This window comes from Physeter macrocephalus, chromosome 12 (assembly GCF_002837175.3).
Source record: "Physeter macrocephalus isolate SW-GA chromosome 12, ASM283717v5, whole genome shotgun sequence".
In the NCBI taxonomy this organism is placed as follows: domain Eukaryota; kingdom Metazoa; phylum Chordata; class Mammalia; order Artiodactyla; family Physeteridae; genus Physeter; species Physeter macrocephalus.
The window spans coordinates 5,295,993-5,310,540 of NC_041225.1; the positions used below are offsets into that span (position 1 = coordinate 5,295,993).

Sequence of the window (14,548 nt, forward strand, 5' to 3'; positions counted from 1 at the left end):
TTAGCAGCCAACCGGAGGGGTTTTCGTTTAGACTTCCAATTCTCTTTCAAGAGAGGAAGATTAGAAGGCAACAGAGCTGGGTGAACGACTCCAAGCAAAGCTGGAACGCAGCATGTTGGTGTCAATGGCCTCATTACTCTATACCAGGGAGCAGAGTTTCTGAAGCTCGGCACCCTTGACATTTTAGGGTAAATGATTCCTTGTTGAGGGGGCCTTCCTGTACATTGTAGGGTGTTCAGCAGGATTCATGACCTCTACTCACTGGATGTTGGTAGCATCCCACCCCCAAGCATGAAAATCACAAATGTTTCCGGACATTACATTGACTGGATGGCAGATTTGCCCTTGGTTGAGACCCACCACCACAGAGACATAGCCCATTTAATGACCAAGAGGGGTCATTAGATAAATCCTCAACAGTAATACATGAATACCTGGAAGACCTTAGTCTCTCTGAGTCCAAAATCCTCTGGTTAGTGGTTGGACTGGATGATTAACTGAACTCTGAGCTCCTGCAAGCCTGTGAGAGGTCTCCTCTGTTGGCAGAGTCCTGCATGACCCGATTACCAGAGGCCAGAGCAAACAAAGTCATGATGAAAATTCCTGGATTCAAGCATTGCACCCATGTCATCCACCAAGAATATGGTGAGCATGTACCCTTAGCCCAGGCTAGTCCTAGGGTCTTTGCTGGTTAGAGGAGTGGAGGAGGCAACCATTCAAGGAAATTAGAAACAGGGTATAGTTAAAAGGACACCCGACTGAATGCCCTGTGCTTCCAATTACTAACTGTACAAAAACACTCAACCTCTCTAAGCCTCAGGTTCCTCATGTAAAGATAAGGTCTAGATAAAGGCTCTCATACCAAGTAACCGTTCAATAAATGTATTTCCTCCATCTCATTTACAACTCGGACTAAGCCTTAAGGACGTAATAGCCAGGCTTCTGCTTTGAGCAAAAAACTGTAAACTGTGTCCAGCTGAGGAAGGCCAGGAGATGGGGCCCAGTCACAGGAGGAAGAATTTTGCCTGCAGGATCCCTGGAAAAAAATTAGAGTAGAGCAATTTTTAATGGAGATACGTTTTGTAACCCTGAGGTGGAACTCATTAGTTAGGTGCATGCTCTCTAAAGAATGCTTTGCTGGCTCTTACCACTAGGTAGCAGGCGTACACCCTTCTATGGAATGAGGAGCTCAGAAGGTCCCCAGCCTGCAGAGCCTCTACCACTCATCAACTAATGCCTGAAAATACCATCAGCCACCTCAGTCCTTTACACCTTGTGATTGATTTTATCAGATCTTTTGTGAGTAAAAGTTTGATCATGGAAGAAGAAAGCAGGAGGATAATTAATGCTGAAGGGATTAGTTACATAATATGATCAAGTGTATGTTGTTATACATGTGGTTATATATATATACATACATACATGACAATGTAGTATGTGTGTGTAACTATTATGTGTCATGTCACATACATACATATACATATGTGTATGTATGTATGTATGTGTATATCCCTAAACTTCTCCCAAAATATATTTCAGGAGCCTAATAGTCATATTCCAATTAACTCCTTGCTATTTGACATTCCATCCATGGCAAGCCCAAATCCACCAACATAACCACCTATCTAGAGGATATAATTGATGCTTATTTTGACTACCCTGAAACATTATAATACCCATTCTCCAAAGCATATAAATTCTGGCCTCTTGATAATGTTCTCTGTGAGAAGGGTATCTGATGCCTTTCATTATCCCAGGATGTGTGATCCACCAGCGCTCCCTTCTACATGGCTGCACCAGACAGAATAGGTGCCGAACTTGCTGACAAGTCGATTAATATAACCCAGCAACACAGGAGGCCCCTAAGCCCTCCAGTGATCTGTGTGCAGTTGCTCGGGAAACTTGAGAGAAATAACAGGTAGTGTTTGCCCCTCTAATGACTTACACATACTCATAAACGTGTTGTTGGTGTTAAGTAATACCGAATATCTCCTTCCTGAAGGCCGGGGGAAAAAAAGTAAGGCACTCTTAGACTTTGAAGAGCTTGAGAGAACATTAAAAATGCATTTTAAAAGTTTCCTTTTACTGGAATAACCTTTTCTTTATGATGGCAACTTTGCAGTCTTGAGAGCCTGGGCTGGGTGGCGGTCTCAACTATCAGGGCTGGAGTCTGAGCCCCAGGGGCTGCTTTTCCTCAGAGTGAAGGCCAAAGGATGGGTTTCATTTTACCTGCTCATTCTGGTACCACCTAAAAAAAAACTATCGGGGCTAAGACTGGTCTGAGAGTGTCATTTGTCATTTGAAAGGACTTTTTTTTTTCTATATAAATATTTGAAAAACCTCTATACTAGGGCTGAACTTTAATCAGCTGGGAAGGTACTGCAAATGGAGGGTTAATCCATCACAATGCCCAAGAAGAGACAATGCCTAGGTCTTAAATTCTTTCCAGACAGCACAGGACAAGGAGATCAGCACTCTCTGTGGGAAGAACAACAACAAAAAAGGTGCTACACCTTTAAAAATCAGATTGTCTTTTAAATGCTCAGTAGTTTCCTTAGAGGGGGTCAGAGCAAGTTTCTTGAAGCTTAAAGATCAATTAATTTAAGAAAGAAAAGATTTCAAGTGTCATAAAACCTTAGTTAAATCTACCAATTTCCCTCATTCTTGCCTTCCCCCACCCCCTGCTATTCTCCAAAGCAAGAGGCACAGGAGCATGAAATGATGTGAGCTAAATTTCTCTGTTTGTGTAGGAAACATATTTCCTTGCCTATAAAGGCAAACAACACCGAGACAATCAGACACACACACACACACACACACACACACACACACACACAAACACACACAAACAAATTAAGAACACAGTTTTCATGACCATCATTTGTTCTCCAGGTCTCAGGTTACAGAGTCCTGTTTACAATAGTATTTCATTCGATTTACATGGACTTCAGATCTTCTACATATGTGGTGTTTAGTCATATGGTGGGTAGGGGTGGCAGCAGCATATAACAAAGCATGATTATTCTCTAGCTTTTTCTCATGGCCACATTTACAAAAGAAGAATGAAGAGGGAAAAAGTCTTAGAGATAGGAGAGAAATTCTCCAGTTTCCAATATCCATATTTCTAGGGGGTGGGGTGGATCTGTGCTTCTGATGTTTGCCAATAAGGCTTTGCTTCTGGAAGCTTTCCTTATAAGCGTACCAACACCGCCCTTAATGCACCAAGCCAGAGCAGCTTTTGGCGCTGGATTTCAGGAACCTTCCTAGGAGCACATCAAATCCATGGAAGCCAAGGATTGAATTGAATCCTTCAGTTGCACAATTGGGGGATTTTTTTTTTTTTTTCCAGAAAAGGTCTGTTGTCTCCTAGAGGAGGTCTCTTTAGTGAGGTTTAATTATAGGTGTTCCTGCAACCCCTGCCCTCCAAGTGAGATGCTGTTTACAATGGCATTCCCAAATGATCATTCTTAGACTAAATCCAAAACCCCCTCCTCAAAGTTATCAAAGCGTCTCTCTTCTAGAACATTACTAGTTTAAATGGGTGTTGCGTGCATGGTATGTGTCATAAAGTCATGTTTAAATTATAAACAAAATAAGATGAAGTTTCCTGGTCAGAGAAAATGAGATTATGGGGTGGGGGTGCGCGCGCGCGTGTGTTAGAAGCTCTCTACCAAGGCTTAACATCTTAGAGACATTTGCAAAATACCTCTCTTGAAAGAACCTCTTAGAAGCAGTATTTTTAGGCATATTGGGTTCTCCATTGGTAGAAGAGAAATCTACTACCAACCCTCAGATTAAGTAAACCTCCTGGCAATGCCATTCTGCATTTCAAACAGCTGATTGTGCCTTTTTAGGTAGGTGGCCGGAGGCATTTGCATTTTGGGAGAGAGTGGTGTATGTTTTCTCCCTCCATCCCTCTTCCTGCCCTTCAGACTTGGCTCTCTCTCTCTCCCAAAAGAAAAGGAAAAAAGAAAGATGCCAGTCTGTAAGATCATTCAGAAGGGTGAGCACCTGAGTTTGAGAAAAACTTCTGGATATGGACAACATTAGCTCACCAGCTGTCACTCATGACAGTTGATTTCAATCACACATTTGCTTAAATTGCTAGCTAGTGAAAGACCCCCTCCCATCCATCACACATACTCCTCCCCTGTCCCTTCCCCACACTGCCACCTGCTACCACTCTTGAATTTAGTTCAATAAACAACCCACATCTCTGTGGACCCGCCTGTGAAGGTTGGGAAGGGGAAATCACTGACCCCAACACAGAAGAAAACTAAGACAACACAGGAAAGCAGGCATCACACAACAGGGCAATCTGAAGAGAGGCAGCTTTTCTGTCCTGGGTTAACAAATTATTCTTATTTCAGTAACATTGGAACATAGGATCAAAAGCTCATCTTCCCCATTTCACTGCACCCCCATCACTTCTGTATCCCGTCTGCCCCTAAAGTCTCCTGCTACAAGCAGCACCCACGTAGGCATTCAGCCCAGGGTAGGATTTTCCCACTGTTCCCCACAGCAGCTAGGAGTGTGCTGTCACTGCTGAGAGCCTCAGCTTGCTGCAGTCTTACCAATATGCTCCAGAAAGCACAGCTTTCATCACCGAACATTTGTATTTCGCCTTATTTCCCTGAGTCAGACCACAGAGAGCAGGAGCTGAGGGTCTTTCACTAGAGAAGAGTATGGAAAAGGGAACAAATGCTACTAAGTCTGGTGAATCAAAGGCGTAGGAGAATAGTGAACCAGTGGCATTTGGGGGTGAGATTTTGAATCGATTTGAAAGATGCTTGTATTAAGTGCAAAAATGTTTCCTGTTCATAAGAAAAACTGTCTGGCACTGCCTTTTAAAAAGCATTTGCAATGATCTCTGCCTTAAAGGCTGAGCAAGGAGGCTCAGTCCTCAGTCCTCCTTTCAATTGCTTTAAAGTGGCTAGATTGCACTGCACCCCCTCACCCCCAAATATAATATAAGGGTCTTGCTTTTTTCAGTCCTTAATCATGTGGGGGTACATCCACCTGATAAGCTCTGTTTGTCCTTCTTAATGTTTCAAAATGAGCCTGGCTACTTTGCTCCTGAATTTCTGGATTTTCCCTCTGGCCACTAGATCACCCCTACACACACACACACACACACACACACACACACAGACACACACACACACACACACACACACGGGGTGGGGGCGGGGGGGGGGAATTCTAACTGTTGCTTCTCTCTTAACCAGGTAACAATTCATTTAGGTTACACCAGTCTGTAAAAACTGTAAATGCTATTTTATTTTAAACATTTTAAGTTTACAAAAAAAAAAATCAATGATTGGTACCTTTTTACACTCTCAGATTCCTGAATATGGACAGATCTTCAAAGGGAGGAAGGAGTTCTCATATGAAATTTAAGATAGACTGTCCTGAAGGTTGTGGGGTGGGGTTTTGTTGTGTTTTATCTCGTTTTTGTTTTTAAGACACAATAAAGCTAAAATGTCAAGTCTCTGGGAGAGATCCCCTTACAGTTTCAGTCAAGGAGCATATCAGAGCACAGACAGGAGACCCCAGCCTGGAGCTTGCCGGCCCGCCCCGGCTGTCCAGGCATATTTGGTAGCGCACGGGTTGGGAGCCACTGGGACAATCACACCTCGCATTCCCTCGCGGGCTGCTGGTGGCAGGTACACGAGCCATACTCGTTGATGATGACCAGGGCTCCCTCAATGTGGTTCGGTTTGTAATCAACGTAGTATTCCTGGGCAGACATGGCAGCCATCTGATGCATGGTCTGTTTCTGCTTTTGCTTCCTGCGCTGCGTCACAAAGCACTGTCTGAGCTGCCTGAGACTGGCTGGGAAGCACTTCCAAGAGACGTAGAGCACCAGGACCACGATGAGGAAGGAGAAAATGAGGGCCATGGTGCCGGTGACCACCTTGTGAATCTGCACAGCGTTCTCGGCGTGTTCGCCGCCGGGGAGGGCCACGGTAGCCAGCTCAGGCGTGCTGTCGGGCTGCCCCTCCCTGCCGTCAGCGAGAGTGGTGGCTGGGCCGGCGGGGGATCCCAGGTCGCTGCGGTTGGTGACGACGGAGAGCAGGTGGCCGCTGGTGGGCTCGGCCCCCTCCTCGCACAGGTGGAAAGCGTACACGGCGTCCAGGACGTCCTCGCCCTGTGCGTACTCGGGGCTGGCGCACTGCAAGTTGCCATCGTAGCGCCCCTGGAAGTTGCTGAGCCACGAGGCCAGGGCGCACACGTTGCGCCCACAGTCCCAGAGGTTCCCGGCCAGGGTGACGCTCGTCAGCGACTTCCAGGAGTTGAGGATACGGGGCTCGATGTAGGTGAGACGGTTGGAGTCCAGCTGCAGGGACTGGAGGTGTGGCACGGTCTCGAACACATGGGGCTCCATGTACTCGATCTCGTTGCCCGACAGGTCCATTTTCTCCAGGTTCCATACCCAGTCCAGCGAGCTGACCACAATGGCCACCTTGTTCCTCCTCAGGCAGAGCGAGTGCAGGGAGATGAGGCGGGGGAAGTGGGCGAAGTTCACCTTGACCAAGTCGTTGTGCTCCAGGTGCAGCTCGGTGAGCTTGAGCAAGCCGGCGAAAGAGTTGCGCGCCAGACTCTTGAGCTGATTGTATCCGATGTCGAGAAACTTGAGGCTGCGGCAGTCCTGGAAGATGCGCACGGGCACGAACTGGATGGCGTTGGCCCGCATGTGCAGCGTGGTGAGCTTCCGCAGCCCGTGGAAGAGACCGGGCGCGAGCGCCTGCAGCTTGTTGTACGAGAGGTCCACGCTGCGCAGGTTGGGCATGGGCCGGAAGGTGGTGTTGGCCAGTTGGGTGATCTGGTTGGAACTCAGTGTGAGTTCCTTAACTCGGCGCAGTTTCTGAAAGGCGTCCCCCTGCACCGAGCAGACGTGATTGTGATCCAGATAGAGCCACGTGAGCTGCATTAACCCCGTGAACTGGCCGGCGCGCAGCTCCGAGAGGCTGTTGTAGCGCAGGGACAAGCCCAGCAGGCCGGACAGGTTGTGGGGCGCCTCGGTGAGGTTGAGCGCCTCGCAGTACAGCAGCCGCCCCTCGCACCGGCACAGCTGCGGGCACCCGCTGGGAGCGGCGGGCAGCATCTGAAAGCAGGCCCCCAGCAAACACAAGACCACCCCCGAGGGCCTCCTCAGCAGCCAGTATAGACAGAGACCGAGCAGCAGGAAATCCATTAGCGAGAATCTTTCCAGAGAGGCTGGAGAATGTCCATTGGAAGCGCTCGGTCAGAAATCTACATCATATTTTATTCCGAGGGAGGGGGAGCGGGGGAGGGGGAGAAAAGGGCAAAAATCAAATAAATACCTTGAAATAAAGCAGGACCCCCCCCCCCCCCGCCAAAGCCACACGTTCACCTCATCATATTTTATTCCGAGGGAGGGGGAGCGGGGGAGGGGGAGAAAAGGGCAAAAATCAAATAAATACCTTGAAATAAAGCAGGACCCCCCCCCCCCCAAAGCCACACGTTCACCTCCAAGCATGCAGAAAGCTGGGCAGCATAGAAAGCTCACAGCCACGTAAAGATCAAAGAGATGGTGATTTGGTCCATGTTAGATGCTGCAGCAAAGAAAAGGGAGGAAAAAAAAAAAAAAATCTTCGGGAAAGAATTTAATTAAAAAGTGTCTTACCCACCCTTTTCCAGAGAGTGACAACCTCCATTCAGCTGCTCCCTTTGTGTGCAGGCTAATTATATGCAGGGCGAGAGAAGACCCCTCTGTGTTTCCGAGGCAGCCCCGGTCCGCGGCCGGCGGATCTGGCAGGCGCACAATGTCTCACTTTGCTGCTCCGCTCGGGGCTGCAAGGGCGGCCGGCGAGGCGGGGAGGCGACTTCTAGGACCCGCAAGTTTCCCAACTGCGTGCGGGAGCCGGGGCTTCGCCTTCCTGCCGCTGTCCTTTCCCTCTGCAGTTCGGACTGTGACGTTGTGGGGAAAAAAAAAAAAAAAAAAAAAACCTCCAAACTCGGGGCTCGCGACTCCCCAGGATTTGACAGTCTGGTTAATGTCCGTCATTGGAAAGGACCACTGACCGGCGCCACCTTTTGCTCCGCGGAGACCGCCTGCCATTCGCGCCCGGGGCGGCTGCGGAGAGCGGGCTCGCTCATGCTTTGCGGGCGGCGGGGAGGTGCGGGCGGCGGGCGGCTCGGGCGGCGGCGCTGGGAGCGGGGAGCGGCGCCCGGCGCCCGGGCTCCTTCCCTCCGCCAGGCAGTGTGAGGCGCGAGCTTGCACCGGCACCTACTGCTCACTGAGTGTCGTAAGCTGCTCACGATTGTGCGTCTTCCCGGAGCACCTCAGACATGGGCAGATTGAAAAGGGGTGGGCAGAAAACCAACGTTCTCCCGAACCACTAAAGTAATATATGTTCTTTGATGAAATGGAAATAACTTTCAGCTTTTTGGTCCATATTTCCAAAAAGAAAAAAAAAAAAAAAAAAAGGAGGGGGGATGGAGGTTTGGAAAAGCATCATCAACGGCAAGATATTTCCAAGTGGGAGACTGAAATATTCTGTTCCGCCCTCCCCTTCCCTTTGGGGAACGTTCCCCCCACCCCCTTTAAAGCTGTCTACGTGTAAGAGATACGTAGGAATCTGTAGAGAAATCAACATTTGGTCCTTTGCTTTAGAAAAGCAACTTGAGAGAAGCTAGAGGAAAGCAATGATTGTGGGGACTTGGCTGAGATTTTTCTTTTTTCCCTTGCGGGCACTGGAGTTCTGCAGTCAGCCAGCCCTTTTAGGTGGTGGATGGGGGAATGCTTTCCAAACTCAGCGGATTTGGAAAGCCATCCTGGTCCCGGCGGTAGGAGACCTAGAGTGGCAGAAACCTATGTCTGTGTACAGGGAGTTTTTCTTGCCCGAGATCCCGCCGGGGCTTCACCATTCTCCATAGATGTCTGTGGGGTCCCGGGTGGATTAAAGAAAGATTCTAATGTCTGACGCCAGGAGGGCTGACCCTGACGTGCTGCTCATGGTGATTTACAGAACCCTGCAGTACACTCCGCTCCAGGAGAATATGCGAGAGGATGAGAGGAGAAGGGGTAGTTTAAACCCTCATGAAGCCTACCCATTTCTATATATACACCCGTACTTAAGCTTTGAGACTGTTACTAAATTGTATCATCTGAGCATGAAGAGGTCTTGGCCTGATTCTTTCCATTAACACTCATTTATGGATGGGCTCCTTAAGCTTCTTATGTTGAGCTCTGTCTTGTTCCAACTGGTCTGGAGAGGGTCTGCATTGCTGTTGTCAGGGACCTGTTGGTCATCTGTTAAAAAAAAAAAAAAAAAAAAAAGATAAACCCTGCTGGAAGTGAGTGGATAAGCCTACCTTCTTGACAAATATGCCCAAGGAGGTAATAGGGAGAATCAAATGTGAATTTGCAGCTCCTCACTTCTAATTCCCATCATGTCCGACTCTTAGGAACTGAAAATAAGTGGGCATTATCTATAGTTGTGCTCACATGGATAATAATGAGGTGGATTAGCAAAGCTCCAGGGTTGGACTGGCTTTGGACAAGTAACTAAGTTGCTCCTTATAGTCAAGCTAAAGACACTAGTAACCAGTGGAATCAAAGTCACCAAAGACTAGTGGTACTTTTCAGGAAAAGTTATATGAACAGGGGCTGAATCATTCCATTTTGTATTCCTCTGAGCTCTGGCCTGGCCATTCATCTCTGAGATGCATCCTTTAATTGGAAGGAAAACAAAGCTGAAATGTCCTAGACGTCACCTGCTGTCTTAGGAGCTAAAAGAAGCATTAGAAAATCTGAATTTTGCACATGACAAAACTGAGGTACAGAGACATGGGGTGATTATCCGGGGTCTTACAGCTTGTTACTGGCACAGATAGGTTATTTTCTGTCCCGCACTAAAGTGCTGGTCTTCCTTTCCCATTCTTGATGGTCACCTCTCCATCACGCTTGCCTCCTGCCTGACTCTGGACTGGGCCCTGGCACCTCCAGGGTGCTGCGGAACACTTTACCAGACAAACGATTTCACCATCAAGTGTTTTCACCTCTTGCCAAGACAGTTATTCCTCACAGCAAGCCAGCTGATTGAGCCATAAACTCTAAAGGGTTGGGGAGCTGGGGCAGGCAGGGGTAAACAATGGCCAACCATTCAGCAAGTAGTGTGAGTACAAGCCACCCAATCCCCGTGGCTGCTAGGAAGAAAATTCTCCTAATGCAGGCAGCTTGCAAAGTGGTGCTAGAGCCTGCCAAATGGGCAAGAAGAGGTCCCACTTTGGATGTCACTTGATTTGTAGAGCTGGTACAGAGAGGCAGAAAAGAGTTGAGTGTTGGCAAGAAGGAAGGAAAATAAAATTAAATTAACTGCATTTATATGTGAGTTTTCTTCTAAGTATGATACTCAGAACGTAGAAGATATGTCTAGGCTGTAATTAAAAAATACATATGTACATATATATATTGCTTTTCACTTTATTATCCTGCAAATCATTTCATCTGGATGGTGTCTTTAAATCTTTCCCACTTCTAATGTGGCAAGTTTGCATCTTTTCTACGGTTTTAAACCCCTTGGCAGAACCGTATACATTAACAGATTGAAATGAGCTTTATTGAAATTTAGCTATTCTAAGTCATCTAAGTTGCAGAATCCCAATTTATTGTGTATTTAAAGCATACCAGCCCTGATTAAATCAATGCAAATTAGGTTAAATAAGAACAACATGAATCAAGTGTTTCAGCAAAGTTGAGTCGAGAAACGACAACTTTTGAGTCACCAAAGCAAGCTGATATAGCTGGTTTTCATGAGTTTTAATTCCATGCCTCTTAGGGTCCAACACACTAAAAAGTAAAAAAAAAAAAAGAAAGAGCTCACATAAAGTTCTTTCTTTCCTCATGTTTGATCTCTCATAACTCTTTACCTCTCTTGTGAGAACATCTAATGCATCAGGTTATAATGTGACGATTGTGTATATACATGATCAATCTCTTTTTCTGGGCTAAGCACAGGTTTCTGTTGGTAAATGTCTTCTCCTTCAGCGTTGGATGCTGATGAGAGATATTTTACACACTTTAAAAACACCCTTGTTATTTTCCGTGATGGTATGGCGAAAGATATTTAGCATGTCTTGCTGAACTGCTGTAGTAGCTGAGCAAGAAAGGCACCTCAAGCCATTAGGCCAACATGTGATTGGGGAGTGGGGTAAGAAAGGATAAGAATCTCGAAAACGTGGATTCAGCAAATGGGAAGGAACTCAGGGGTACGTGAAGTATGGATCTGATTGCCAAAACACAATCTGGAACTAAGAGGAGGTGGAAGAGCAAGCTCGATGCAGCTGGACAGGCCAGAAGTATAGTTTGGAGGAGGGACAGGTGATTAATTCCTCCTCTCCTAAACCTTATACTGATACATTAACCTTTGCATAGTAAGCCCTCCTTGCTTCTTCTTGGTACTTTATGTTGTGATGGGGTGCTAGGGGGTGGTCACATACAGTTTTTTTTTGTTTTTTGTTTTTTTTAATGTTGTACCTCTCCTATTTCATCTCAACTGAAGGCCACCTCCAATTCGTTTATTTGAGTCAAAATAGTTTGTGAACCTAGAGGTGCAAGTGACAAAAGTCTGAAATGAGCATGCATTCTGAGGATTGGCCTTCCAATAGTAATCTTTGGCAGTGTTCAAGGAAAGAGAAATTCAAGTGGTGATTTTAATGTTCTGTCATTGCTTGCTCCAGCCTGGACCTTGGTCTTTATGTGGTTGTCTTTACTTTTCAGTAGCAGTCAGCCCTGGATTTTCTTTAAAAGGAAACATTTAGATGTAGGGGAGGAGGGTGGGAGTCACAATTTCAAAAGGAGAGAATTAACCCTGTTGTTCCTGTGGGCACACAGCATATAACTGGCCTTTTACAGAGCGTGAGAGACTTAGCCGATAATAATTATATATGGCCCAGTGCTTGAGAGTAAATGTCTCTAGAACATACAAATGCGAAGAGCTGACAGGTCAAATGGGACCAATAGTCAAATAGTTCTCCGGGGGAAGAAGATATACAGGGACAAATGGAATCTGTGTTGGGAGAGGAAGGAAGTTGGTAAAGGGCTTCCAAACATTCGCTATATTAAGATGATCCATTGGTCCCCAGACCTAGTTCTTTCCCTAGGGCTGGTTTTATAAATACTGGTGATAAACCAAGTCTGCTTTGTATGATGCATCTTATGTGGGAAGTGTGTGTGACTTTAGGTATGTGACCAGCCTTGAGAAATGACAGCACAGCTAGTGTAATAATTTTTGAAGATAACCATTGCTAATTTGATGATTACCATATGCCATTAAATGAACTGTAAAATTTTTTTTAAAAGGGCTTCCAATGCTACACTGAAAATTTTAGTTTGCTGTATTCTTCTAGCCTCTAAGACTGAACACCTTAGGGTTATCTTTGACTTTTGTAATAAATACCTGGGTTAGTTCCTGAGACCTGTTCTGCTGTCCTGGTCCCCTCTCTACAAGCTTCCTCTGCACTGCCATGTGCTCTGATCATGCCATATGATACCTAACTGCTGTATATACTCTCTCCATCTTTGCTTGCTTTCATTCTAGCCATCCTTCGAGGCTGATGTCAAATTTCCTCTATGACATTTTTTTTTCTTGCCCATGCCACGCGGCATGTAGGATCCTAGTTCTCTGACCAGGGAATCGAACCCATGGCCCCTGCAGTGGAAGCACAGGGTCTTAACCACTGGAGCGCCAGAGAAGTTCCCTTCTATGACTTCTTAATTGATTCCCATGTAGAGTGATCTCTCATTCTTCTGAACTATATTAGCGGCTTACCTTTACCAATACTGCTCCTGGTGCGGTTCACTTTATATGAGTGTGGCAGCCATTTCTAATTATACTATTTTAGAACTGATTGGGACCTTAACATCTTGGAGATTAGGAATAAAAAGACTTCAACTGGGGTTCCTTGCTTTGCCATTTTCTCTAAGTTTGATCCTATACAGGTCACCCCATTATCAGTGGAATAGGACCAAGGATGGCTATCTTAAAGGATTCTTGGGGAAAATTCAATGATATCATGTATATTAGAATTTTGCAACTTGAAAGTGTAAGCATAGGACTAGCAGGCCTGGAGCGTGTTAGAAAGGCAGAAGTTTAGGTGTCTTCCTAGACCCATTGAATCAAATCTGCATTTTACCATTAGCTCCAGGTTAAAATTAAATTTTAAGAAGCATTCTATTGGAGCACTCACAAATTCTATCCTGAAAAAGTAACTCAAGTATCATTAATTTCCTAGTTTATAATTCAGGAATTGAAGGGCCAGAAATGTTAAGTGATTGCCCAAGATGGGTGCTAGAATTTGGACAAAAACCTCATGTCTTCTGAATCTTGTTCTCTGTCCTATTAGATTTCAAACACAGAGAATGTAAAGTCTGTGTCTATCTCAGTACTTAGCACTTAGTAGGGCTCTTAATAAAGTTTGGTTTTACTGTTGGTAAGGCAGTAAGTATAGAGAGCCCTTGTACATGCTAGCCTTAGGCATTTCCTGGCTTATATTACACCTCAGTTTTCTTATCACTGTCAATCTGTATGTATTTCTCATGGATGTCTAAGTGTTACCTTTTTATTATAGAAAAATGAAAAATGGGGGAAAAAAAAAACAAGAAAAAATATTTTAAATGAAGATTGTCACCGAAGATTCAACCACCTGGAGATAAACTATTACGTTTTGGGTACATATTCTTTTAGAATTTTACTATTTCACATATATCTATATTTTCTAAAAATACGATAACATTTTACATATTACTTTGTAACCATTTTTTTCATTGTTGATATATTCCCATATCCAGAATACAAATTGATAGGATCATCTTCAATGGCTACAGACCATTCTATTTATTTTACCCATCTCCCTTTTTTACCAATTAGATTGTTTCTGGTTTTTAGCTCTTATGAAATGACTGGGACAAACTTCCTCATACATATACTACTATAGACTGGATGTTTGTGCCCCCCAGAATTCATATGTTGAAACCTAATCCCCAATGTGATGGTATTTGGAGGTGGGGCCTGCCAGAGGTTATTGGGTCACGAGAGTGGAGCCCTCGTGAATGAGATTTGTGCTCTTATAAAAAGAGACCCAGAGAGCTCTCAGGCCCTTTCTGTCATGTGACGACACAGTGAGAATACGGATGTCCACGAACTAGGAGGCAGGCTCTGACCAGATACCGAATCTGTAGGTGCCTTGATATTGGACTTCCAAGCCTGCAGAACTGTGAGAAAGAAATGTTTGTTGTTTAACCACCAAGTCTATGGTAGTTTGTTATAGCAGCCTGAACAGACTAGGACATATACCCTTGCACATTTAGGCAACTGTGTCTTTAAATTTTAATTCCAGAAGTGGTATTGGTATTCAAAGAGTGGGGAGTTTTAAAAGACTTTCAATACATAAGGCCAGATTATCCTCCTGAAAGGTTGTACATATTTCACCCTCAATATCTCTTTTGCTGCTTTCTTCTTCTCCTTGAGAAACTCCACTACACCACAGATAGAAACATCTTTTGGTTCCCTTTCCTTCA

At 45.4% G+C, this 14,548-nt stretch overlaps 2 protein-coding genes and 1 non-coding gene across 3 annotated transcripts in view; 2 read left to right on the top strand and 1 right to left on the bottom strand.

The window, feature by feature from the left end:
- The window catches only part of CTNNA2 (catenin alpha 2), a 1,212,193-nt gene that overhangs the window by 843,426 nt on the left and 354,219 nt on the right, over nt 1-14,548 (top strand). The gene's annotated exons all lie outside the window — the stretch shown is intronic.
- Nucleotides 5,259-8,258, bottom strand: LRRTM1 (leucine rich repeat transmembrane neuronal 1). The gene is made up of 2 exons (XM_007116222.2): nt 7,656-8,258; nt 5,259-7,257 (listed from the first exon to the last, which is right to left on the bottom strand). The coding sequence occupies exon 2, from the start codon at nt 7,196-7,198 to the stop codon at nt 5,630-5,632; it is 1,569 nt and encodes a 522-aa protein (XP_007116284.1). The 5' UTR covers nt 7,199-7,257; nt 7,656-8,258; the 3' UTR covers nt 5,259-5,629.
- LOC112066539 (small nucleolar RNA SNORA72) lies at nt 12,039-12,161 on the top strand. Its single transcript, XR_002892715.1, has one exon. It is a non-coding gene; the product is annotated as a small nucleolar RNA SNORA72 (small nucleolar RNA).